The following is a 25,752-nucleotide window of genomic DNA, read 5'->3' as shown; positions in this document are numbered from 1 at the left end:
GCTGTGTTGGATTTTATCAGGGATTCTTTTCTGCCTGGCTAATGTTGTTGTTCTGGTCACTTGGTGCAGGTAACACAATCTGCAGGCTGTTAGGAGACAGGCTTTTGGCATCATGTTTTCCACTACCTTAAACAAATCCAAACTCCCACTAACACCAGCACCACCAGTGAACAGTACCACTGACTGACAAACCAGCTGTTTTTGAGATACTTTCTAACTGACACTTGAATTTAGATGAGCCCTGGATTTTACAGCATGTTAATTTCGTAACAGACGGTTGATTGGTCGATTAATTAACACACATCGCTTTGTGTGGCAGTGGGCAGCAGCACAGGCGTACACTGCCCTCTGCTGGGGATACAGTGTGCTTGTGTACACATCGATATGTAATGCTGTGAACCATTTATACATCTTTCTGATCGATATGAACTTTGGATTTTTATTGTCTGCCCCCTCAGTATCATTAACAGAGCTGAAGAAATGACTACACCTTCAGTCTGCATCATGAACCCTGTGAGGAAGAGGAGGAGTCAATGAGAAAAAAAACCCTTACACCCACATACTTTCATTTTCAGATGAACGTTTCGTTATGATTCTTACAAGTAGGCTAGCCTACATCTGTGTGTGAGTTTGTGTGCTCGTCATTTCATGTATTTAATGTTTGCGGGTACTGTCCAGTTGCCCACGTGCTGATTCCAGTGGGGGCAAATGAAACGAGAATTCCCCACTTAAGAAAACATAATTTTATTCAGCAGTTTTGTGGACTGCAGAGGTTAGCTGTCTGTTCCTCATTATTCACTGATTCCTTCTTCTTTAATATCATAAGGAATATGAGTTTTGTGATCAGTGACATATTATAAAGGGTTTATGTTGGTATCTGGCAACATACAATTGATTCTAATATAGACCTTAACAAACGCATGGCATTTGGAACTGTGTCGGCCTTGGCTGTTTATGAAATATTTTTACAAAAAGACAGTCTTTAACTGATTTGTAACCCAGTGATATGCTCGTTTATCACCCTCCCTCATGCACCTTACTTGGAAATGCTTAAACTTTCGCTGCAACTCAGCACGAAGGGGGAAACCGAAAGTATCAAATGAGCTGAAAACTTTCGCTTTCGCTCCCTACGAGCGCACTTAATTTTAGTAAGGACTTCTGCATTTAAGTTTGCGACGAGGACTGTTTGGCTATAACTTTTATACACTTCATTATATTATTAGGCAGCTTTATTGTGCTTAAAGTCATTTTCGAAGCTAGAGCCGTGTCCGAATAAAATATTGATGTTTTTTTCCGTTTGCAACGCGGGGACAGGATTAAAGTGTTTGAGCCACTTTGCACATGTAGAGTGCGTTTGTTCCGGTTGAGAGACATAGTCTGTGTTGAAGATGGAAGAAGGAGCGAAGATGCACATGAAAGAGTGGCTGATAGCCCAGATAGAGAGTGGGATATATGAAGGACTATGCTGGGAAGATGAGGACAAAACGATGTTCAGGATCCCGTGGAAGCACGCTGCTAAGAAGGACTACAAACAGACGGCAGATGCAGCTCTCTTCAAGGTGAACACTTTCAGTTTGTTTCAAATTCTAAAACATATCATGTGGATTCTTGTGAATTCAGTTCTGGGCTGTTTTGAATTTATTATGAGGAAGAAATTGATCCACTTTGACTGTTGAAGTCAGTTGGAAAAGAAAACCAATATTTCCCTATTTAGCTAGGCTAAATGTATTCATTTATTTGAGGCATATAACATGTCCATAAATATAAGATAAAATATTTGTGCACTGAACCATGTTGAGCTTCAACTTCGGTTTATAATTCAGCCAGTAGCCTAAAGTAAAACATAGAAGCCTAATAGTCCAGCCTGTTCCTTGTCTTGTTATTGTTCTCTTTTTAATCTCGCACACAGAAGCAACATTAATTGCCTAACTATTTTGAAGTACTTACTATCAATGCTTTGTAGGCTACTACTGCCCAACTCTGTGCAACTAAAAATTCCTTTGAATCCTGGTCAGTTATCATGTTGCAATAGTGTCAGTGGTTTCAAATGGCCAAGAAACAACAGTGTAAGAATAAGTACTTCTAGATTTGAGATTTGAGATTGCTGATACTTCAATGTTTAACAGTCAGCAGGAGACAGGCAAGCTTGAGTGAATGAATGAATGAAACGACTGTTCTACCTGTGTGTTGATTCTAATTCTGCTGGTTTCATTCACTTAAAGGCATTTAATATTCAGTCAAATGTCAAAGTCTATGCAGTAAATTCATTTCAAATTTTATCATTAGGTCTCAGAAATTAAGAAACAAATATGTACAACTCTGATCAAAATGCTAACCTGAAGAAAGGTATCTGTAGCTGTCATCAGCTGGTGCCTGTAACCAAAGGAAGGCCTTGTATTCGTGATTTAAACTGGAGGGGAGCTACAGTATCAAATTCAAACCTCAGGCATTTTATATGTAAGGCACCATGGCTCCAGATGACAAAACCATGGCTCAGCACTAATACAAGTTCACCAAAGTTAATTCAGTTAGACTTACGTTAGCACATGTAATGAACAATCTGAACAATTTATTCAGTAAAAGTACAATAAACTCACAATTTCAAGACTGATTGGTGACTTATATTTTTAAAATTAAGTAAGTCATTATTTTCTTACAGTATTCTGCTTTCACAATGCTCTGGATAGATTTGGTTAAATATAATTAATTACATATATTTCAGGGATAAATTGGGAAAAGGGAAAATGACACTGCTAATCAATGAATTGCAAAAAAATATTGTGTACTGAAATGTATGTGTTTAACCAGTAGTTCGTGATTTCCCCAGTTATTTTTTCATTAAATCATGTTTATTTGTTTCAATTGTCACTTTCAGGCCTGGGCTGTGTACAAGGGCAAGTACAGGGAGGGGAGGGACAAAGCGGACCCCACCATGTGGAAGACCCGCCTCCGCTGTGCACTCAACAAGAGCACAGACTTCCAAGAGGTCCCTGAACGCAACCAGCTGGACATCACTGAACCCTATAAAGTCTACTCTATCCAACACAACAATGTGCCAGCCAGGCCAGCAGGTGAAAACTAAGAAAACAGCTCCTTTTTTTTCGTCTTAGTGATTATATCTATGCTGCTTAGCAGTGGTGTCCATTTTATACTCCTAAAAGGCGAACCAAAGCAAATTAAACAAGGAATGAAATGCTGTTTTACATAATGAACAAAGGTTTTCAAATTTATTACCATTTTGTCATTCTTCCATCAGCTTTTTACCAATATGAAATAAACTGATTGTTGTATTAATTATTGGTTTATCTTTTGGATTTCTCTGTAACTTTAAATATCTGAGTCCTTCACTTGCTCTCATTTTTGTTCCCACTTCACAGAGTCTCCTGAGACAAAGGATCAAGTGATCATCCAGGCTAAGAGGTCTCCAAAAAGCCTTGGTTTTATGGACAAACAGGTATTCTAAAAACAAAGAACCAATAAGATATACAATGAGAAACTAACACTGAACTAATAATTGACAGTGGGTCATTTAGCCTACTGTTCTTACAGTGGACACAATTAAGAGAGGTTTCCTTCAGTCACCTCATGCTAAGAAACTCTGCGTGAGTGCAATCGGCTTCTTATAAATATAGGGCTAATTATTTCTGGGCTTTCTTTGTTTTTATCAGTGTTTATTTGGAGTTTGAAAAACCAATGAAAATCAGATTACAATGGCATACATTGTTTTTATTCAAAAATTCCAGTAAAAAGGTTAGGTGAAGAAGACCATTTATTTTCACTGTCTCTGTGTCAAATTAGCTTATTTAGTCTTTTTTGGTATTACCACAATGAGTCACCTGATTCAGAAATGTTGAAATCCTATGTATAGGGGATTTAATCATGTATTGATTAGTGTTCTGAGGGAATTTTTTTAGTGGAAGTATTTTTCTGAGCTACCTGCATCTAAAGACTATACACTGTACAAACTGTACACTTTACACTGTAGTGGACAACAGTGTCTCCTTGCTGAAGGAAAAAACACTTTTGGGGGGATATCAGTTTAAAATGATCTGATCTTATAAAAAAAAGGACCTGATACTTTAAAAAAATTGCTTTAAACCTCTTGCTTTGTTCACCTAATTTTGGTTTCTGTTTCTGTAGTTTCATTATCAAAAGGAATCATGTCAAGCAAGTAAAGAAGAAGATGAAAAGAAACCATTGACTGGTAAGAGTTATGCAAACAAACCGGTACTTCTTCTATAGAATAATTATGGGGGATCATGCCCATAAATTTCAGAAAGGCAGTAGTCTATAACTATTTTGCTTTACAACCCCCAACAATTAAGTTGAGTCTAGCTGAAACCCTCAATGCAAAGAATAGAAAGCTGCAATAATCAAGTCATCAAATGGCCAATAAAATCTAATCTATCAAATCTAAATATACATGTGGGCATAGTATTGTAATGGCCTGGCATTTGGATCCCATTTGAGCAATCCAAATAGAGCCTGATAGTATTTGTCCATTTACCTCATATGGGTTGCTAAATTGGCTAAAGTGGGGCAGACAACACTTGTAGCTGAAGTGTTGTCTGCCCTTTTTTGTGTCCCCTCACATTATGCGAGATAATTGGCATGCATGCTAGTGGTATGTCTCTAGGAATTGCAATGTTCAGGTACATATACAGTAAAGCATTGAGAAAGTACTGATCGCTATTCTGCTTTAGAGGGTCTGCTGAGGGAGCACATGTATTGTGAGCTCACAGGAAAGAAACCTCACAGTCACAGCCCTGCTCCTATTACCTTCTTCAGCCCTGCACTTACTATATCAGGTAAGAACGTTTATGGGATTATGCACAGGAACAAAACCAACTGAAAATGTCACTGGCTTTTGCATTGTATGACCTAGAACACAAGTTGCATTCTTTTGTGGACAGACCTTCGTATGCAGGTGATGTTATTGTACCACGGCCAGAGGGTGATGAAAGTGACCACCAAGAGCCCAGATGGGTGCTTCATCCTGCAGGGCTGTGTCCCCTTGGGAAATGAACGGATCTACGGCCCCTGCACTGCCCAGCAGCTCTCCTTCCCTTCCCCAGGCTCCGTATCCCTGCCGTCATGCATGGCCGAAGCAATGAACCGACTTCTTTGTCACCTAGAGAGGGGTGTGCTATTATGGGTGGCCCCAGATGGGGTGTTCATCAAGCGTTTCTGTCAGGGCAGGGTGTACTGGAGTGGGCCCATGGCCCCACACACTGACCGACCCAACAAACTGGAGCGAGAAAAGACCTTCAAACTGCTTGATATACCCACATTTCTCAGTGGTAAGTCAGTGCATGAGACACGCAGATTGTGTCACATCATTGGCCTATGTAAAGAGGCAATATGTTTATACGATCCAATAAGAATTTTCCAATATAAAATGTTTGTGTTCAGACCTCCAGAGCTGTTTACAGGGGAAGGGATCTACACCTTCTTATGAGATTGAGCTTTGCTTTGGAGAAGAATATCCAGACCCCAACATACCTAAAACCAAGAAGCTGATCATGGCTCAGGTGGGTTGAAAAAAAGACAAGAAAAGATTTTTTCTTCCACATTTACCCTGCATGCATATGTTTAGATTGTGGTTGTAGACGTGTCATATTTCAATTTTTGATTATATATTTGCCTTGTAAATCAAGGACAACACTGTTGCCACTCCCTTTAAAATTTCTATTTTATCATATTAAAGAAAATGTTCAACATTCTGAGGTACATCAGGTACACATTCATCTGTCCTTCTTGGAAGAATGAAATCACAATTACAGTTGAGTGTGAGGCAACCAAACATTTTTCTCTCTTTCATTAAAATTTGTGTTACACAGAGTTACACTTACACTAGAGTGATGTGAACATGTGTCAGTATGATTTGCTGTCAAAGGTTGGATCCATCTCATACATTTCTCAAATGCAAACACCATCAGGTTGGACTTACCTAAAGTTATATGTGCTTTTTATGACATGTTGAAAAGTATATAAACTCTATAATCAACAATACTTTTAACAATACTTAAAAAATATTGCTGTGTAAATGCTCTCTGCGGTAGTATTTTAAGCCACCAGTAGAGGTCCTCCTAAGCATACTGATTATGTACTACTCTGTGTCCTGTTGTGCCAGGTGGTGCCCTTATTTGCAGTGGAACTGCTGCAGAGATTCAACTTGGGTGAGATTGAGGATATGCGTCCAGGTCTCAACTCCAACACAGAGGGTGAGAAGATGTAGGAAGATGGGGAAAGGTTCCCTGCACCAGGGTAGCCATGAACAATATACAAGCGGATTACAGAAACTTTATTCCTTTCCTGTCATCATCATGAAAGACATCCTAAGAGCAGAGCAAAGAATACAGAATATCATCAGTGGAGATGTAAATATGATCGAGAAACAATGAAGGTGGTGCATTGTAGACCTATTAGCAATGCATAAAGGGAAAGTAATGTCCTTTATTCTTTTTACCTTATATTGATTTTTTTCACATCCACCATGCAGCTAAATTGGCAGGAGTTATTAGCTACTGTTAAAACAAACTTTTTTTTTTAAACTATGTTAACCCCATATTCAGCATATGTATTAAATGATAATTTAAACATATAGTACTTTACAACACATGCAGAGAATAAATTGACACATTTCATAAATCTATAAAGCTTTTTTCCTTTATTTCTAGCGAACATCATATAACAGATTCACAATTTTTTAAAAATATACATTTTGTTGCTATAACATTTAAAAAGAAAAATCAACAAGGTTCTCTTTTTGAAAATAAAATTTAAAAAAAACAAACACAAAAACTAAAGTGAGAGTGTGTGCTGAATCAGAGGAGATACCCGTATCTGAGTTTAAAATACTTTCATCATTTTCCCTGCCTTCAAACATATACAGTACGTAAAAAATGAGATGGGAACAGAAGCGTACAGTACACAGGGGTCAAGAGTATTCACAAAGCATCATGTTCCAACGTGTTATTAGCACCATTACTCTTCAGCCATACTGCACTTTTTACTCTTTCCATCATTCAGTTTTTAATGGAAAAACACCATGAGTGTCGAGGCGATGTGGCACAGACCTGTCTGTGTGGGTGGGATTGTCTGTTACGCAGTTTTCATTAGTGTTCTCCCTTTGTCAGAGATAATGTTAAGAACATATTGGAGGGTAATGCCTTGACGAACAAATGTGTGAAATGACTCCCAGTGACGAGAATAAAAAAGGCGAAGAGTTGCTCATACATTCACCTTGCCTGCCCAGGCCGACACGTAGGCATTGGCTCAGAAGCAAGAAAGAAAACAAAAATGCATTGCGAAATTGACAGAGAGATTGCATTAAATCTGTTTAGCATATTTACTGTATATAACATTTGTAATGTAATATATATAGTCAACTTTTCATATATATCTGCACTTCTTCAATAGTGTTTTTTCTAACACTGATTGAAAATTGATACCCTGCGGAAAACACTGTCAGTAAGTAGGTGTGTGGGACAACCATTACAAAAACAGAGTGAACACAGACAAGTGCTTGATTGTCTCACTAAATGTCTTATGTGTATCTTTAAGGAGCCATCCAGAGATCCTTCAAATGCTGCTCCTTCCAGGGCTGTGTTAGGTAAGGTTGTGGACAGGAAAGGAAAGGAAAGGAATGGAAAGGGAAGGGAAGGAAAGGTGCAATAAGGGCTAGCCTAGGTTGGACAAGGTTAATATTTTGGGCAGCAGTGTGGACACCCGTAAATTGTGTGTTCTATAGTTTTTTTTTATTCCTTCCCTGCAACCCTGCCTTGAGGTCTCTCAATTCTTTGTCTTGATGGGTGCAATAGAGACAAGGAGGGTGTGTATGTGCTTGCGTGTGTGTGTGTGTGTGTGTGTGTGTGTGTGTGTACAGTAAGTATGCATGTTTCATATGCATATCCGAGTTTCTACTGCCACTTCATTAGCTTGGAGCCATGAGGTAAATCCAGGAGGCTTTCATCAGTTCCAAGTGAGGGAAGGGTGTCCGGGGCAGACCAGCGCCGTTTGCGTGGACGCGGCTGCTCCTGAGCGGGAGGGTCTGCAGCCAAAGAGCGTGGAGGGGCCGGTGTGGTAGTAGGTGGGTGGTGAGGAAGAGGGGGAGGAGGAGGGGGAGGCGGCATCTCCTCCCTGTGCGAGCTGCTGGACTCTCCTGCAGCCCTGGATGAGAGTTGCGTGCGATGGGCCCTGGAGCTGGTACGCGTGTGTGTCCGGTGGGTTTGGGTGGGGGTGGGGGTGAGAGCCAGGCAGACATCCCCTTCCATGAGCTGGCGGCAGGGCAGGCCATACAGCTGTGTGGTTCTCTGGGGACAGCAAGAAGACCAGCCTCGGTCCTGCACAAAGAACGGGTACTCCACCAAGACCTTCAGTAACTCCTACACAAACCACAACATTGTTATACACTCAACCATGAGGTATCTCATGTCCGTCATGTATTTTCATATGAGAAGATCAAGGCTACTACAGCCTAAACTGTGTTGATTTGCATCAACACTAATCTTGCCATGCAGTTATTCATTTAATTATTTCTGATAATGTTGTAATATAAGAGTGTAAGCTGAAGCATGTATCTAAAGAGAAAGCTGACCTGAGTGTTGCGGTCTGTGAGGTGGACCTGCAGGTGGCTGAAGCCCTGTGTACTGCTGGGGGAAATCAGCAGCACAGTGCAGGTGCTGAGGTGGAACTCCGGAGAGGTATCTGCACTCCTCAGGAAGTCCTCTGTCCGCAGCTCCTCCACCCGCTTCAACCGCCCACTGGCCAACTCAATCAGAGAACCCTTGGTGAAGTGAGGTAGGAGCGCAGGGGGAGATGAGTGAAGGCCCGGGGGTGAGGTGTGAAGATGGGAAGGAGATAACTCTCTCCCTCTGTCTCTTTCTCTGTTCTGTCGCCTCTCACGCTCACTATCTCTTTCTTGGTCTTTGTCATGTTGTAGGTGCTTCTCTTTGTCTTTACCTCGTTCCCTGTCCTTTTGTAGGATTTTTTCTCTGTCTCTTTCTTGGTCTCTTTCCCTGTCTCTTTGCGACCTGTCATGGCTGTTAGGCAGACCCAGGGGTGAGTGCGGTGAGTTCCTTAAATTGTGCTGCCTGGAGCCTGGCTCCCTGTGCAGGTTGTACAGAGGTGTTCCTGAGGGGCTGTAGAGTGGGTAGGCCTGGGCCTGAGGGCTGGGGTGGCACACCGATCCCAAAGAGTAGTAGATCTGAGCTTCAGCTGGTGTAGCCCCTAAGGGGTCCAATAGTCCTCCTCTACCTGCCCTGGGGACTGGTCCCAGGGGAAGGGGACTGGTGGAAAGTAAATTGGAGTTGGCCTTAACTATCCCATGCGGAAGTCTGTCCTGCAGTGAGGAATGTGGCTCAGGGCCCTCCTGAGCTTGAGAGTCTGACAAAAATGGCCCTCCAGAATGGACACGGGATGTTAGATCCTCTTGAGGTCTCCGTCCACCGTTGGTATGGGAGCTGTGTGGACTGATGTCCAGCCTGGTTCTGCTGCTATCGTTCCCATATTCTCCTGTGAGGAGAGGCCTGGAGGTTGAGGCAGTCCTGCTGCCTGGCCCATCCAGGCCGTTGGGCCTCTTGCCCAGGTACCTGTGTCTGGCTTCAACTAAGCTTGAATCTTGAGGGTAGAGAGAGTGGTGACTAAACAAGTACGAGGGGGAGAAAAGAGAGGAGCTGCTGTCTCGCCGCCCACTGTTAATGTAGGGCCACATTTCTCTAGAATCTGCTGGGAAGGGAGTCTTAAAGGAAGAAGTGGAGGAGGAAGATGGTGAAGGTGGCAAGGAGAGGGGCCCTTCTCTACTAAGCCACCTGGAGTGGTGGGGCAGGGCTGTAGAGAGAGGGTCATCTCTCCAAGCAGGAGACCCTGAGCCCCTCCTCTCACTAACCTGACCTGGGAAAAGGGGGAGAGAGACAGAGGGGGAGTAACTCAGGTGCCATGGAAGGGGCAGCGGGAGGCCTGGTGCAGGAGCAGGAAGGGGTGGAGGAGTATGTAGGAGATGGAGGTTTGGGTTAATCAGAGCTCGGTCCCTGTCGCTGGCCTCCCTGCTTCCCTCCCCTCCCCCTGTGCTGGACCGACTTCGGAGCGGCACAGGGGGTTTAAACTCATCCAGAGGGACGTGGTGATCTGTCGATCCTTGCCGAGATTCCCTCTTCTTGGGAGGGAGGCACTCTTTGCCGCGGTCGGGGCTGGGATTCATGGGTGGGCTCCAGCGGCAGTGGGGGCCCCCTGTGTGTGGGTGTAGGCTAGGTCACATGGGCCTCACGGGAGAACGAGGGGCGCAGACAGAGGGGAAGGCTGCTACACAGCATCACTCTCAGATCACTGTTGATTCTTTTTTACTGAAGCACCACTCACCTACAGAGAGGATGAAAGAGGACAGAAACAGAGATAAGGTAGGTAAAAAGGAAGGACAGGACAGAAACAGAAGTAAGGGAGATTAAGAGTGAGCATAGAAAAAGAACAGTCTGTCGGGTCCTGGCATCACTTGTTGTTAATACTTCACTGTCTGGTCAGGCATGCAAACAAACATTCAGCTGCATCAGACAGATGGAGAGAAATCAGCCAGTGGCTCCTTCATATAAAGTGCTTTAAAAAGGTTTGAAATTTTTGATAGCTGTCACTAATTAGTCATTACCTATTTGCACTGCGGTGGGATTGAAACTACCCAACTTACTCTTTTCATTCAAACACATTACTCCCACATGTGGGTTAAAAATACATTTTGCAGCCAATGAAGTTCAGAGGCAGTGAAGTATGTGTGTAAAACACACACACAGACACACACACACACACACACACACACACACACACACAGCACTCACAGCAGGAGAGTTTTCATCTCTGACTCTCAGGGGATGATTGGAATATGTAGATATGTTTTTGTACCACTTTCATGAACCACCCCCACGACACCCCCGGGTGTTCTCTGTATTCTATATAAGCCTACTACTAGCACCCCCCACCCCTTCTCTTTCAGACACACACACGGACAGCAACAGACACACAAATACTCCCTCAGGGCGGCTGTACTTACTCCCCCAGTGATAGGCAAAGCTGGTCACCACCCACCCAAAAGCTGACAGAAACACTGTTGATATTACCACCAGTTGTTGTGGATACAGGATATGTGTCTTTGCATATTAATTATGTGTCACAGCAGGGGTGTGGGGAAATGTGTGTGTGTGTGTGTGTGTGTGTGTGCGTGTGTAACTTTTCTTTCTGGGAGGAATGTGTGAATGTGTTTATTTGTTTAGGTCTTTGTGTGTGTGTGTTTGTGTTTGAGTCCTCGAATGTGTCAGAGATTTTGCAGCCTTGTTTCATTCAGTGAGAAGTGCGGGGGAGCTCTACTAATTCTTCTCCAAACGTTTTAAATGAGCTCTTTTGAAGTGATGGTTGCCGCGCCGCCAGCCCAGCTGTTCCCTCCGCCACCACCACCACCACCACCATCGCCGCTTCTGTCGGCCGCCACAACACCACAACAACATGCTGCCAGTCAGCCCCGCACTCACTCGCATGTCTGTCTCAACAGCTTACCAACTCCCTGCCGTCTCACCATCCACCCCACTGTCACCATGGCAACTGTGTCCACACACACACATCCAGTCAGTTAAAGAGGTTGGATGGGGATACTCCACGGAGAGGCGGGTAAACTGTTGCTCATCAAGTGACTTGGTCCAAAAACAGAATAAGTGTTAGAGTGGAGCAAGCTGTTTGTGCATCTGAGTGGAAAAATGAAAACTGAGCAGTGAGAGGATGGGGGATTCAATGTCCCAGACACTGACAGGACAGGTGTGATGGAGTAGAATGCGGAGAATGTCTATGATAGCCAATTATTAGGTCATGAACATGAACATGAACATGTTCCTGTTAGTGCAACTTAGGAGTTTCAGTTCAGCTAAATGATAACACGCTGTTCTGTGGGCTGAAAAAGGCCAGATAAAAGGCCTTCAGACAGCAGCAAGTATTGGAAATCATTACTTATGTAATCCATTCACATCTTCATTTATAGTTTTCTATCAATATTTTTTATTAATTATTTTTAATTAATTAATGATTATCTCATAAATCTATTAAATGTGAGAGCCAGTTCAGTATCATAAGATCAACATAGCATCAGTATTAAATAAAAAGAAAAAACTACAAATGAATGTTTCGATTATCAAAAATACATTTTGACAATTAAAAAGAGAAAAGAAGCAACAACTATTGAATGCGTCCCACATGGAAAAGCTAAACTAGAATCCAGATTTCTTTTTGAGGACAAAAATCTGGTTTCAGTTTTTGTCCTCAAATGACTCAGTGTCATTTCGACAGCCCTTATGAAAAAGGTTGTCAAAGTAGACCTAATATAAACTTGCCAAAAAAGTACAAGAAAACAAAGAACACAATTGTGCATGTGGAGGAGTTTGCAGAGAAACGTCTTCTAACATAATACTCCTACACTGTGCAGACATGCACACAGAGCTGGAGTTTAGCTGGAGCTACTGTGGCTATAGAGTTTAAATATATCAAAACTGACACATCACGAGCATAATGATATTACACCTTCCTTCCAATGAAATACTCCTCAAGACTTTTGACTTGCTACGTAAGCACAAATGCTATTTATCTAAAACATTGTTTAAATTTTTTGTGCTTCATACGAATAAAAATAAAACATGGTCTAAAACAGTTAGTTATGGTTGCATATTAAAATGTAAAGTGGTTACATTCTTCAAATTGTCAAATTAGACATACCTATTTGTACAGCTCCCCTCATCCCGCCTTTTCTTTACATGCATTTCTCAGGAGAACTGTCAGACATACCTTTATACTCATGACAATGAGTTTGCAATGCAAACCTTGAAAAAACAGAACTAAAGAATATTACTCTCTAGTTTTGTCTATTTTGTTATCAAAGAAACATCAGTTGATAGTCCAATAGTGCTAAAAGCAACAGCTTTTTTAATCCAAAAGGGCAGTTAGAGAATTGAGGAGCAGGCAGACAGGTTGATGGAGTTGGTAGTTGTTGTCATGTGATGTGAACACTGACCTTAGTGCGGGCTGTGCAGACGTCCCTGTGTTGACAGTCATTCATATTCCAGTCCTCCCAGAGGGTCAACCCACTCCTCAGCTCCTCACTGTGCTACACTGCTCCTCCACAGCACCACTGCCAGTTACAACACCCGCAGATATCAGCAGCCTCCAGCTACACACTGCCTCTGATCTCTGTACGCATAAAATAACACCAGCGAGCCCACCAATCTGAGGGAAAGAACTGAGAGCCTGCTATTCGTCTCTGTGTCTGTTGTGTATGTGAGTGTCAAGAGTGTGTGTGTGTGTGCTTGTGTGTGCAAAGGGCTGAGGAAATGAGTAATATCTAGCAGTGAGAAACATGTCTGCTATGCAGAGCCACACAGGCAGACCAGTTGCTGCTGCCGCCCACTTGCTTTAATCACTGTGAGGGATACAAACATGCACACACACACACACACACACACACACACACACACACACACACACATATGCACACACAAATTTTCACACACAAACAGTCAAGGATGCAGCACATACAGATAATATACAGGATGATTTATGCTGCCTTGGTACTGTCTCATGTTATCCTTTCCACATAACTTTAAACAATTAAATTTATCTCTTAACATGAAAAGCCATTAACTAATAAATGAATCTATATTTCTGATTTTCAGAAGACATGTTTGCACATAAAAGAGAGGGAAGGATGGAGGGGCGGCAGAGAGACAGTTGATGAGAGACAGGGAGAGTGGTGGGAGGCTCATCCTACATGCACTCTCAGACTTAGGCTTTTGCTGCTGCCTCTGACTCAAAACTGAACCTCACATCCATCAAGCACACACACGCGCGCACACACACACACACACACACACACACACACACACACACACACACACACACACACACACACACACACACACACACACACTAATGCCATACTCATTCTTTTTGTTTATCTGTAGTTTTCATCTGAATTTGTGTCCTTTGTTCTCATCAAAGCACTTTGTTACGTACCTGTTGTTAAAAGAGCTTTTCTGAATACATTTGATTTGACTTCATATGCACACACACACACACACACACACACACACTCAAACAGGCTCATACGCTAACAGGACTACTGCAGGAGAGCTCTGAATGATTTGCTTCAGTGATTCAGTCAGTGCAAGTAAAGTGTGTGTAGGTATGGCTGGTATGGCTTTTTAGGACTGAATTGGTGAGAGCAGTGTGGTTCATTCACGGCAAGAAATCAGAAAGCTGTCAGTATTAAAACCTTTTACAAAATGACAAACAGGCTCAAGGTTGAAAATGCAACAGTATGCAAATAACTCCGTCTGCACCTCGTCAAAGAAATAAACCTCAGTTCAAACAAGCTTATGTTAATTACCAGCACAGAAAAGCAATACAGGAGCGAGAATGTAAATTGCAGCGCAGGGGGAAATAGGATTTAATGAAGCAATCAAATCATTATTGGTGGTTAACTGTAAAAAGCAATCTTTATGTTCTTTCACATTTCTGAGAGCAATTCATCCAACCTTTCAAACTCAGAGCAAAATGTAGACTTGTTACCAACAGTAATTTAGAGGTTAACCTTCTCTAACTTCTCAACCTCAATGCAATGGAAAGCTAATCAGACTTGTAGGTGTGTACAGACACATCAGCTTGAAGGCCACAGTGAGTCTCCTCTGACATTAAGGTGAAAATAACTTATTTTTCAAAGTGAATGCTGTTTGAAGATGATATGCACTGAGGTTGTGTGGGCACGATCGCTGTCTACTCTGGCATTTGCTGTACTCATGTGGTTTCATTACAAGTATCACAATTAATAGAGAGCAAATATGTCTATTTGTTTTAATTCTGGAATTTTTTTTTTATTAAGATTAAACTATTTTGGAAAGTAGGGCCACATTGTGAATAGTAATCAATGTTCAGTCTCAGCAAATAAAAGTAACAACAATATCTAATTGGTAGGCTATAATTAAATTAGAAAACAATCATAAAGATTATATGAAATAAAGAAAATATCAAAATCACATTAATTCATATTAAATTAAAAAGGTAAATATGCCAAGAATTACAGGCTTCTTACTTATTTATAAAAGTTACTCTACGGTACTTTTCTTTAGATTTAAAAACCTTAATAACTAATTTGACTGTACAGTTGAGAGCATGTAAAAATAAAATTGCTTCTTGTATCATTGCATGTTTACCTTCAAATCAACCCATTGCTCATAAGGAGTCAGAGTTGACATGGTAATTTTAATTGAATTGTCCACACAAAATAAAGATATTTTTAAGTAATTTGATTAAAACTCATAAATCCTACTTTGTGCATTCATGTATTAAAAAGAAAGAAAGATGGTTACGCAAAATAGAATTATTACTTTCTTCTAATTATTGTTGACACTTCTGCCCTGTAATCAGCATATATCACTAATTTTTATAAATGTACAATATCTTACTTATAATTCTGCATAAATCACAACACTATGTTTCATATACATTAGAGAATATAGTCCAGTCAGAGTGAAAGAGAAGGAAATAGAGTATGGACCGGGTTCATCAAAGGATGTTTACGACAATACAGAGATATAGAAATGACTGTTATGCTCTACTTATGCAGGCACACTTTGATATTTTGCATGTTGAACTCACACACAAAGACAGACAAACATCAACACAAGCAAACTCACTGTGGAGTCATACTGTCTGTCAATCATTTATGGCACCATCAGACTTTCTCCCTCTCATACTTGCTGTTTCTGTCTGTCTATCTGTGTGTCTCTCACTCTCTCTCTGGCTTTACACTATTTAATCTGTCCATCACAAACATACTCACACACTCATAAACATACAGGGTCAGGCCCAGACAAAAAAGGTCAGATGAGTCAGACCACACTCAAAAAAGCATAGTGGTGGAAGTGAAAAGTAGCAAAAGGGGTCCCACAGGTGCAACTTCAGAGAGTGGATTCACTATTCTTTCTATTGAACAGAAAACATGTTTCACCATCTTGGCTTCTGGTCCTTTTAAAAACCAAATCTAAACACCATTTTGCATTGCCCCCCTCCCTTTTTTTATGTGGATGCCTCGTATGGGGTGTCTGATCACGTTTCAGGCTGAGCGGGGATCTATGATGGACGTCTGATGCAGCAGAAATTTGTTGCTGAATGTAACAGATCTGAACAGAGGGGAGAGTAGAGGAGAGTGGAGGGGAGGGGGGTAGAGGACACAACAGATAGATAGATTGATAGAGAGAAAGAGAGAGAGAGAGTTGGAGTGATGGAGGGAGGAGGGGGGTACTACTAGCTCCTTGTGTGGTGGCTTACTCCACAAGGAGCCGGGCTAAGCTGATAAAAGGGCAGGGTGATACGGGTGATAGCTTACTGGGCAAAGGGCCAGGTCAGCCTTCGGCGCCCTGACCCATTCTTCAACAGGATGAGCACTATGAGGATGGGCTTATGGCTCAGGAGTTACTATTAACACCCACAAACACACACAGAGTATGCTGCATGTACAGAGAAAAGTAAACATGCACGCAAAGAGTCATTCTAAGATTGATTTTTTATGCAAATGTACTCAGTCTTGACAGACTTACAAACCTTCCTCTGGCAAAAATAATGAAATATCTGTTTTTGATTTAGAATAAGATCAACTGGGTATGCGACAAAATAAACAGAATATACCAACTTCTAAAAGCAAGAGTTGTAAATATTGCAAGAACAGAGCGAATTGGAATAGAGTAGGACAGTGTAAGTGTAGAGGGTGACGCCTGAGATGTATTGCTGGGTTAATCCCTGTGAATCCTAACTGGTACGGCCTAAGGCAGGCTTAGTATAGTTCTGGGAGGAAATCCCCCTGTGTAGTGGTACATGCCATTAGCCCCTAGGGTATAAATAGGGCAGCTATGGCTCCTTAAGCTGGCTTTTACGCAATATCAGTTAAAAATATGACTTGACTAATTACACGCAGGTCAGCCAGTCAGCAGAAGCAAAAAATTCCTCCACCTCATTCTCCTCTTCCTCTGACCATGGCAGACTACCACAGTGTTCCTTCCTTTGTCTCTGTCTCTCCCTGCTTCTGTAAATACACACAGACATATATTGCACATACAAGTGTTCACGCAGAGATCAGCAGGGAACAAGTGGAACCGTATACAGGTATACTGCAAACCTTGTGGCTGACATTTTCTAAGGCGGGTGTCATGTTGTTGTCATTCATTGACATTTAGGTGTCTACTGATGGGAGTTTCATCTTCGCTCTTTTCCACTGCCTCAATCTGATAATATGCCTCTTATGAGGCATCTGCACCAGCTCTATTTTTCAACCACACTTTGGTTTCAATTTGTTGGCATCACATGCATTACAAAGACGTAAAGAAAAGACATGAAACAGAATCAAATCTGCCACTATTGGTTAGCATTGACAATAGTGACAGCAATTCTTATGCAAGTGCGGTGATGTCACATACTGCTGATGCACAGTCATGTTTTTGGATTTCCATTCTTGCAGCTCACTTGTTTGTTTTTCTAAATTAGTTTTCCAACTTTTTACATGCTCAACTTCACTGGCTCACAGGTAACAGTCCCTCTCGCTAGTTTGTGACATTAGCCCAACGCCGAGCCCTTGATGCGAGTAGTACTCTCACACTATGAGATCAGTAGCTTACAAGGGGGGTTGAGGGTGGAGGAGAGGGGAAAGAGAAAGAAAGGAAGAGAGAGAGGAAGAGAGAGACTCAGCGAGTGAGACAAAGTCTGATGGGGTAGAAACAGCTAAAAAAAAGGGAGGACAAGAGTGTGTGTGTGTGTGTGTGTGTGTGTGTGTGTGTGTGTGTGTGTGTGTGTGCGAAAGAGGAGGGGGATTACTTTTCATTCCAAAAATTTGTTGTCTTTGGCACTGTCCCCTGGCAACTGCCAGTTAAACTGGGTTTCTGTTGGATCTCTAGTTTTGCAGCAAAATGTCAGCAAACTGTAAGCAGCTCCATGGAGAGAGCATGGCCAGGTCTCCCTTTGGTAGCTAAAGTGCCATTCATTTTCAGAGAGACTGTCTAGACTGGCTTCATAGATACTGTCTGCAGTACCTTTATCACTGCTGGTATTCAAGGCAACATTGCAATACACTGCCATTATTGCTATTGCTCTACAACCCCACCCACACCAAATCTGCTGCCCAGCCACACACGGTCACAGCCATTTACTAAACACATGGCTTATGCTGTTTGTTATAGAGGGTGCTGCAAATTAAATTGAAATAGGATTGAGTGGGCTTAATGCTTGTTTTCAAAATGAGAATAGGGATAGCCCCAGTCCCACTTAAGAGAGAACCTTTATCACTCAGCTATTTGATAATCTCTGCTAATTATTACTAAATAAAAAAATGACATCAAATTGAATTTGCTGAGTGATTTTAATGTTGCACAGAATAACACAAAAGAAATGAATGAAACAAATGAATAGCAAAGCATTGCAAGGGTAGGGAATGTAATACACATCCAGCTTCAGGACAGGCTTTCAGGACACTATTGATGCTATAGGCTACAGGATGTCTCAAATGTTACACTTTCTGTACAGTGATACCAAAACCGATACTGGGCAATATATTGTGTTTGTGCATGTCGGGTCTGTCTGTATGAGGGAGAGGATTTACTTGCATGGGCAAAGAGGCAGGTCTGACTGAAAAGGTGTGGGTGTAAGTGGTGGGTGGCAGGGATGAAAGGTTGCTGACCCCTATTGTAGATGAAGTGTGGAGGAGGAGGAGAACATACTGCTTGATCATACGCAAGGGTTAGGGAGCCAGGGCCAAAGAAAATGATCTGTACGAAGACAAAGAGCAAAGAAAGCTCAGATAACTGACAGATTGCATATGCATGTTTGCATGCACACACACACACATCTTCACTCCACAAGTAAGTGAATCTGAATGTAAATGCATGTTATAATATATCACTTTCTGCACCTTCCTCTCACGGTACGCCGAGACCGACAGGTGTGTCTGTCACCTTTAAGTAGTCTGGCATGGTGTCAATTGTATTCAAACACCTGCCTCTGTTTGGGATTATTCGCCACACTCCTGGCTCCCCGGCTGAGCTCCCAAGCCAATTCTCATACCCTTCCAACTGTGAGAGTGCAGATCTGGGAACAGTGGTACCCTTGACTGATTCAAAAATCCCATAAACACACAGCTTATTCAGAATCAGTATATACCTTAGGAGGAATGTGTTCAGTACCATTTAGTTTTGACTGTTTCTTACATAACTTGCAGTAAGACAAGTTAATTATAGATGTGGAGCAAAGAGGAATCAGTTGGTAAAGAAAATGAATACAAGAACAAGGTTATTTGGGGTTATGCACCTCAAATGCCTGTTTAACTGCAGCACCCACAAAGGGAATTTTCTCAGAGCAGACATATAACACACAGCCCTAAAAAACACACATTCATGCCCAACGTGAATAGATGCATACAATCATGTAAATGTAGTCTTTACGTGAATGTACCCTTCACTCTCTAAGTTTTCCCTCTCTGTCTCTTTCACTTTCAGTCCCTCTAACCCACCCACTCTCGGTCTTCCTCTGTGTCTTTCCCTCTCACTCATGTGGCTGGCTATATGAGAGCACACACTCAACGTGGGTGAGAGTGCTAGAGTAGAGTATATGACTGTCAACACAAGGTGCAGGGTGTGTGTGCGAGTGTGTCTGCCTGCCTGTGTGGTGCTGTAGGTGGAGAGGCACAGCAGGGCGTGAAGGAGCGCTGTGATAATGACAGGCCATGCATTATATAACATGCAGATTGCATAAGGAGAAGATTATTTTAGGTCCAGATATTGAGGATGTATAAGTAATTTTTTTACGTGGGTGTACAGCACCATGCACACCTCTAAGTGCATGGATGTGTGTTTGTGTAAAAATGTTCAGAAATGCGCTCATTTTTGTGGCTTCTTTCGAGGAGTGTGTGGGTGTAAGTAAACTAAAGTGTATTATGTGTTTGTAAGAAGGGGGCATGAATGTTTTCAGATTTCTTTCATAGCTATCTGCATATCAAAACAAGTATGTGGGAATGTTGGCACATTTGTGTACAGTGTGCATAAGGGTGTCTTTATTGCGAGCTCCCACTCATTATCACTTCTAGACTTCAGAGAGATCCACTTGAAAAGGGCTGATTCTCTTTGCCAGGCTCAAACCACGTAACTTCCAGTTTTGATGATTTTCGTGTTTGAGCCTGTGTATAACACATGCTCCTCTATTGGCTGAAAAAGTTCTCTGACTCTTACTCTCTCTCGGCCACTCAGTCACAAGGTTATGGTCCTAAAGGATGTGTTGTGTGGAGTCAGAGAAGTGAGGCACAGCAGATAGAGTCTCCGTGTGCCACTGCCTCCTCTGTGCGCCTCGCTCCATGCATGAGTGTGCCCCTGTAAAAATAGACCTCTTAAAGGGCCAGCAGCCACTCAACCTTCTCTCACAAGAGGCCTGTTCTGCTCTTCAGGGTGACAGTAAGAAACATGGGATGGGAGAACATGCTGTATTTCTCATTCAGCCCACAGAGACAATGTGTAATTCGGTGTCCCAAAAGATATCGAAACCCACCTAAAATTGATATCTAAATTCAGTTTCTCTTTGCAATCTTTACATCATTCATGGTCGCGCTTCTCTAGTACGTAAAATAAAGCTCCAGGTTTTATTAGTAAGTTTGTATAAAGTACATATCAAACACAAGATATCTGGGTTTTGAAGCCACCTGACAACAGCCAGAGCCCCACCGTTGCACAAACTCTCTAATACACCACAAAGTCCTTGCTTCAACATGTTAGAGACAAATCCAACACTAGAAACTGCAAGCAAAACTTGCTCTTAGGAAATAAGGCACACTTTGTAATTATGCCCTTAGAACGAACATTTATAGGAACAATCTCTCAGTGACATAAGACTTCCTGTACACGCCGGCAGATTGTCCTCATAATTGAAATAAGTGAATTAAGTCAGCAGGGACAAATGTTGTACGTCTCGCTTGAAAGACATCTATAGCTTAGAACTGTTTGAACCTGTGAAGTGCTCCTATATGCAGCATATGGGAAATCACTGCAGCAGAAGGACAGCGCCTGCTAAAACAGAAATAGACATTCAGAAATCATAATCGTGCACACTGGCGTAGTATTTTTCCATCGAGAATGGCGAGAAATGAGTAGGGAACTGAGTGTCGTCAGAAACAGAACCCCAAACATAGCTCTGTGTTCCCAACAAAGCGATGCGGGAACAGACTCATTTAAAGTCCTTCACCCAGTATTGTTGAGAAGTTGTAATTTAAAATGAAACGTGACATTGGATGTTCTTCCAGTGCTTGTTTTCTCATCTATCCTGTACACTGCTTGAATAAGAAGTTTGATTACAGACGCCTGATGCACCTGCTCCTACACATCCTCCCTTTGATTGCATGAGATCGTCTCCCAGACTTCCCCCCAACATCTGCACCTCCTATTTTCTATTTTCTTTTCTCGTCCTCCTCCCTCATTCGGTCTCTTTCCCCCGACTCGACAAACCCCACCCTCACCAATCTCATATCCGTCGCTCCCAGTTTCAGAGGGTTCCTCCAGGGCCCCAGGCTATCTCTGGACCAGGGCTATTTAAGCCCACTGCTCTAATTCTGAAAGTCCTGATCTACCATCAGGCTGAGTGATGAACCTCCACCCCTCTCTCTCTCTCCCTCTCTCTCTCTCTCTCTGTCTGTCTGCCTCTGTTTTCCTCACACGCTCCTTGTCTCTGGATCAGTCACACTCTCCCTCTTGTTCACACTGTCTCTGTTATTCTCTTCCACGCGCACAAACACCCCCACACACAGGTGCCGACTTACATGAGTATACAACACACACTCATTCACACACTCACTCACACACACTCACACACACACACACACACATTTCAGACACATTTTCTCCCTATAATTAACCCAGCTCACTCTCAGAATGACATGTACCTACAGTAACTCTTAAACCTGTTTCCTCTCTCTCTCTCATACACACACACACACACACACACACACACACACACACACACACACACACACACACACACACACACACACAGAGCACGGTGTGTTTATCCCTTCATTCAAAGTTGCTAACACACCTGCGCTCCCTCTCTCTTACATACACACACACAAACACAGCCAAAGGAGGAAGCGGTGTGGTCACATACCTCGCCGGGTGCCTTTGCGTAGCAGGTAGCAGAGAGTTTACTCATTGGATCAGGCGGCAGCAGGCATGTAGGGAATATCCAGTTTTGAGACTGCGAGTCTCTTCCTCCTCTCTACTGCTCAGCCTCCCCTCCCTTCATCCTATTCCTGCCTCTCCTCCTTCTCACTCTCTAAACGCCTCTTTGCTCTCTCTCTCTTTCTCCCTTTGAGTGCGCTGTCTTTCTCTCTCCCCTGCTCGCTTGATCTCTCCAACCCCCTCCCTCCTTCTCTCTCCCCTTCGCTCTAACTGAAACACACCTTCTGTCTCACCCTTACAACTTCAGCCTACACTCATCCCTCTTACTCAGTTTCTCTGACACAGAGTGACACTTGATAACTTTTTCTTTCCCCTGCCTAATATGCTCTCCCTCTCTCTCTCTGACTCTCTCCCTCTCTGGGAGTGTATAATTAGACAGAGCTCAGTGGTAATACAGTCAGGCTCATTGTGGGAGCCTTAGCATTGCTCATGTTTGGCTGATAGCCCAGCGGCTTCACTCATTAACCTCCCTCGAGCTGCAGAATGGATCAGCCCACGGCTCGTGCTATTTGCTGCAACACCTCAGCCTCTTTGCCCATCAGCCAATCGCAGCCCACAGGGATGATGGGAAAGGTGTGTTTGCCGTGAACACGATGCTGTAGCATTTGTGTGATTAGTGGTGCAATCACTAAGTATTGACATGTGAACGATGAATGAATGAATACGGCAGGTGATGCCAGCTGGTCAAATCTAACACATTGAGGATTTCATAATCAGGAGTCATGTTCTCTTTTGCTTAATCACTTGGTCATGGTCGGCGTGTGGTGGCATCATGTGCTTTTCTTTCAAGCAAGAAACCACAACAGACCACTCACACATCTTATTGTGAAACCACTGCGAGGTATGGGAATGTCCTGCGTAATGTAGCAATAAGTCACATGTTCTTCTAATTGTACTGCACGCCCCAGTTCCCATCACATATGACCAAGCATAAACTCCCAAGGGAGGTTTCTTTTATCTCTTTGAGATAACTATGTAGGTTAAACAATGACTGTTTTTGAGAAATGAAAATTACACAATGAACATTTTAAAATATTTATTGGACTTCAAGTCATTTTCTTCTTCTTCTCCGAAGTAACGTACAGTCTTAACATTTAACATCTCACTTTTCTAACTCACTGACAAATATTTACTTTGATGCCTTAAACTACACCTGGGTGAGTACTTTCACTATCGTCTTTGTCATCATGGGCAAAACATTTGACTCAGGTCCAGAGCTGGGACTGCCAGGACAGGCCAAACCAGGTCACATGAACAGCTTACAGGACTGGGATCTCTCTACAATACAATGTCAAACGGAGTTCTACAACCTGCACCTGCTGAGTTGAAAGTGAAGTGAGAGTCTTCATTAGCCTTTGATCACACTCCGTCATGCAGGATCAAGCAATTATCAGTCTTTTACTTTTAAAATTGGCGTGCTTCCTCTATTTGTTTTATTGTCCTTTTTTGTCATATCACTCGTAACCTGAAAATTCTGAGCATGGTTAATCTTGAATAAATAAATAATTAATCATATCATCAATATATAAAACATGTTTATTAGAGGCACATGATGCAGCTGCCCAGAAACTCATACATTCTGTGCATATCATCTTTAAAAATAATGAATTAGCTTCTGATTACATACCGCTGACCATAAATAAATCTCACCATTTCATAGGAGAGCAAGGCCTATTCATGTGTGGATACTGAAGCCTTCCAAAACAACCCCTCACAAGCAGAACAAATCAAATAGAAAAAGGCATAGAAAGAAAGAGCAGTGTATCAGTCTGTAAAAATGTTCACACTCAAGGAAAATACAGTGCTTTAAGTTACAGTATCAATACTTAATGGGCCAAAGGTTTTAGCTCAAAGTGCAAAGGGCCTCTAAAAAGTTATATCCAGCTCTTAGTTACATGGTTTAAAATCACATATATTTTCCTCATATTTGTATTACTGTATTTAATTATTTTTGTGCTTTGGCAGACATCAGCAAGCTCAATTGGGTGAATGTAAAAATAAAGATAAGACAAGCCATTTCACCCCAAACAAAGGCGTCAGAGTCATGCTTGCAGTAACATCAGTGGCTTATAACCAGCCGAAATCATATTCTCTTTCAGCCTAGTAATAGTCAGAGCTATTAAAACCTATTACGTCCACCTCTAGGTTTTGAGTCATAAGTTTTAAATCTCTGTAGATACAGCAAAACATTGTAATAGCTGTAAATAGGTATGATTGCCCTTAAAGAGATTTACTTATGCTCTGTCAGCCATACATTTTCATTGAGTGTAGAGAAGAAATTGAGTATCTAAGTCATTTCAACAAAAGGTCATCAAGGATTTCATGTCAAGCAAGCATTATCTTTTGAAAGTTTCTGTTTGACTGGAGCCCAGGAGTAGGAGGGAGATTGTGATCAAACAACCAGAGAGAGTAGGAGGGTGTGACTACAGCACTTATCGAGAGATCACATGGTGTGTGTGCGTGTGTGTGCTTGTGTGTGTGTTCATATGCGTGCATGTGTTTTTTGCTCTTGTGATCATTAGGTACTGCACAGGCCAAATGTCTTAGTATCATTTCCTCTCTCCTTCTCTCTCTCCCATTCTCACTTCTGCATTCACGCTACAACATCCTATAAGCACTGATGTAAATAGAACTTGGAAAAAGAATCACTCTGTTCGCTGAGTGAACAGTTGTATAACAAAAATAATATTAATAATCAAAAATGAGTTTTGTGCCTCTTCAGTTCAGTGATGATATTGCTGACTCAGTAAGGCAGTAATGACAAATCACTTTACCGATACACAACAGAATTAGATAAATAGAAATAGATTAAACTCAAACTCAGATGATACAGCACAGGACAAATTGTTACCCACAAAGGATGTACATTCAAAGAGTGCCAAATGCCAACAGACTGATCAGAGGCCATCACACAGTCAAACACATTGATTGACACAAGATTGTAATACACAGAAGGGGGGGGGGGGGGGGGGGGGATCTGGGGTCTCTCTGGGTGACACAGGACCCTGTTGACCCTGCAGGATATTCAGCAGCTCACCATATTACAGTTTCAGATTCTATGGTGGCCCACAGGGCTCGCAAGCCTATAATAGCTGACAGAGGACTATAATCCATTGAGAAAAAAAAAATAACTGAGCTCATGAAGGCACAGTGAGCTTGTGGCAGTACCTCAAGCCAAAGATGGGGAATCTTTGTGTGGACAAATGGACTCACACAAATTGAGAAAAAGGGCCAATCACATGGCAGAGAGACACAGACCCGTGATTTCTGCCTGCACACACATAGACACTCACACACACACACACACACACACACACACACCTAGCATTGACAAGGCCAATGTGAGACAATTTCACAACTCTGTGTGTGTTTATCTGCCTTTGTTTTCATTTTACATACATACATGTATGGATGTGTGTGTATGAGTTTGGATGAGCGGACCACATGTGTGTGAAAGTGACTCACCCAGTGTCAG

General features: G+C 42.2%; 2 protein-coding genes across 3 annotated transcripts; one reads left to right on the top strand and one right to left on the bottom strand.

The window, feature by feature from the left end:
- The first annotated feature begins 1,096 nt into the window (after nt 1-1,096).
- irf10 (interferon regulatory factor 10) lies at nt 1,097-6,655 on the top strand. The gene is made up of 8 exons (XM_038722172.1): nt 1,097-1,559; nt 2,876-3,071; nt 3,378-3,454; nt 4,141-4,204; nt 4,704-4,808; nt 4,914-5,300; nt 5,413-5,531; nt 6,134-6,655. Exons 1-8 carry the CDS (start codon nt 1,389-1,391, stop codon nt 6,236-6,238), a joined length of 1,224 nt encoding a protein of 407 aa, XP_038578100.1. The 5' UTR covers nt 1,097-1,388; the 3' UTR covers nt 6,239-6,655.
- Nucleotides 6,652-22,444, bottom strand: zmp:0000000926 (ataxin-1-like). 2 transcript variants are annotated; one of them, XM_038722171.1, is made up of 3 exons: nt 22,204-22,444; nt 8,600-10,359; nt 6,652-8,387 (listed from the first exon to the last, which is right to left on the bottom strand). In XM_038722171.1, the coding sequence occupies exons 2-3, from the start codon at nt 10,199-10,201 to the stop codon at nt 7,923-7,925; spliced, it is 2,067 nt and encodes a 688-aa protein (XP_038578099.1). In that variant the 5' UTR covers nt 10,202-10,359; nt 22,204-22,444; the 3' UTR covers nt 6,652-7,922. The 2 variants fall into 2 exon arrangements, with proteins under 2 accessions (XP_038578099.1, XP_038578097.1); XM_038722169.1 differs by lacking the exon at nt 22,204-22,444 and adding an exon at nt 13,037-16,546.
- Nucleotides 22,445-25,752: the final 3,308 nt, after the last annotated feature.

The sequence above is a fragment of the Micropterus salmoides genome, unplaced genomic scaffold (assembly GCF_014851395.1).
Source record: "Micropterus salmoides isolate LMB-PRFRI ecotype aquatic unplaced genomic scaffold, ASM1485139v1 Ms_hic_scaffold_16, whole genome shotgun sequence".
NCBI lineage: Eukaryota > Metazoa > Chordata > Actinopteri > Centrarchiformes > Centrarchidae > Micropterus > Micropterus salmoides.
Note: the sequence above shows the minus strand (reverse complement) of the source record. Positions and strands in the feature narration are given on the sequence as shown.

Excerpts from the sequence above, each read along its gene's own strand:
- irf10 (XM_038722172.1), top strand. The coding sequence starts at position 1,389 with ATGGAAGAAGGAGCGAAGATGCACATGAAAGAGTGGCTGATAGCCCAG. Across the intron at positions 3,455-4,140 it reads TTGGTTTTATGGACAAACAG|TTTCATTATCAAAAGGAATC; the intron begins GTATTCTAAAAA and ends CTGTTTCTGTAG. Across the intron at positions 4,205-4,703 it reads TGAAAAGAAACCATTGACTG|AGGGTCTGCTGAGGGAGCAC; the intron begins GTAAGAGTTATG and ends ATTCTGCTTTAG.
- zmp:0000000926 (XM_038722171.1), bottom strand. The coding sequence starts at position 10,201 with ATGAATCCCAGCCCCGACCGCGGCAAAGAGTGCCTCCCTCCCAAGAAG. Across the intron at positions 8,388-8,599 it reads TCACAGACCGCAACACTCAG|GAGTTACTGAAGGTCTTGGT; the intron begins GTCAGCTTTCTC and ends TGGTTTGTGTAG.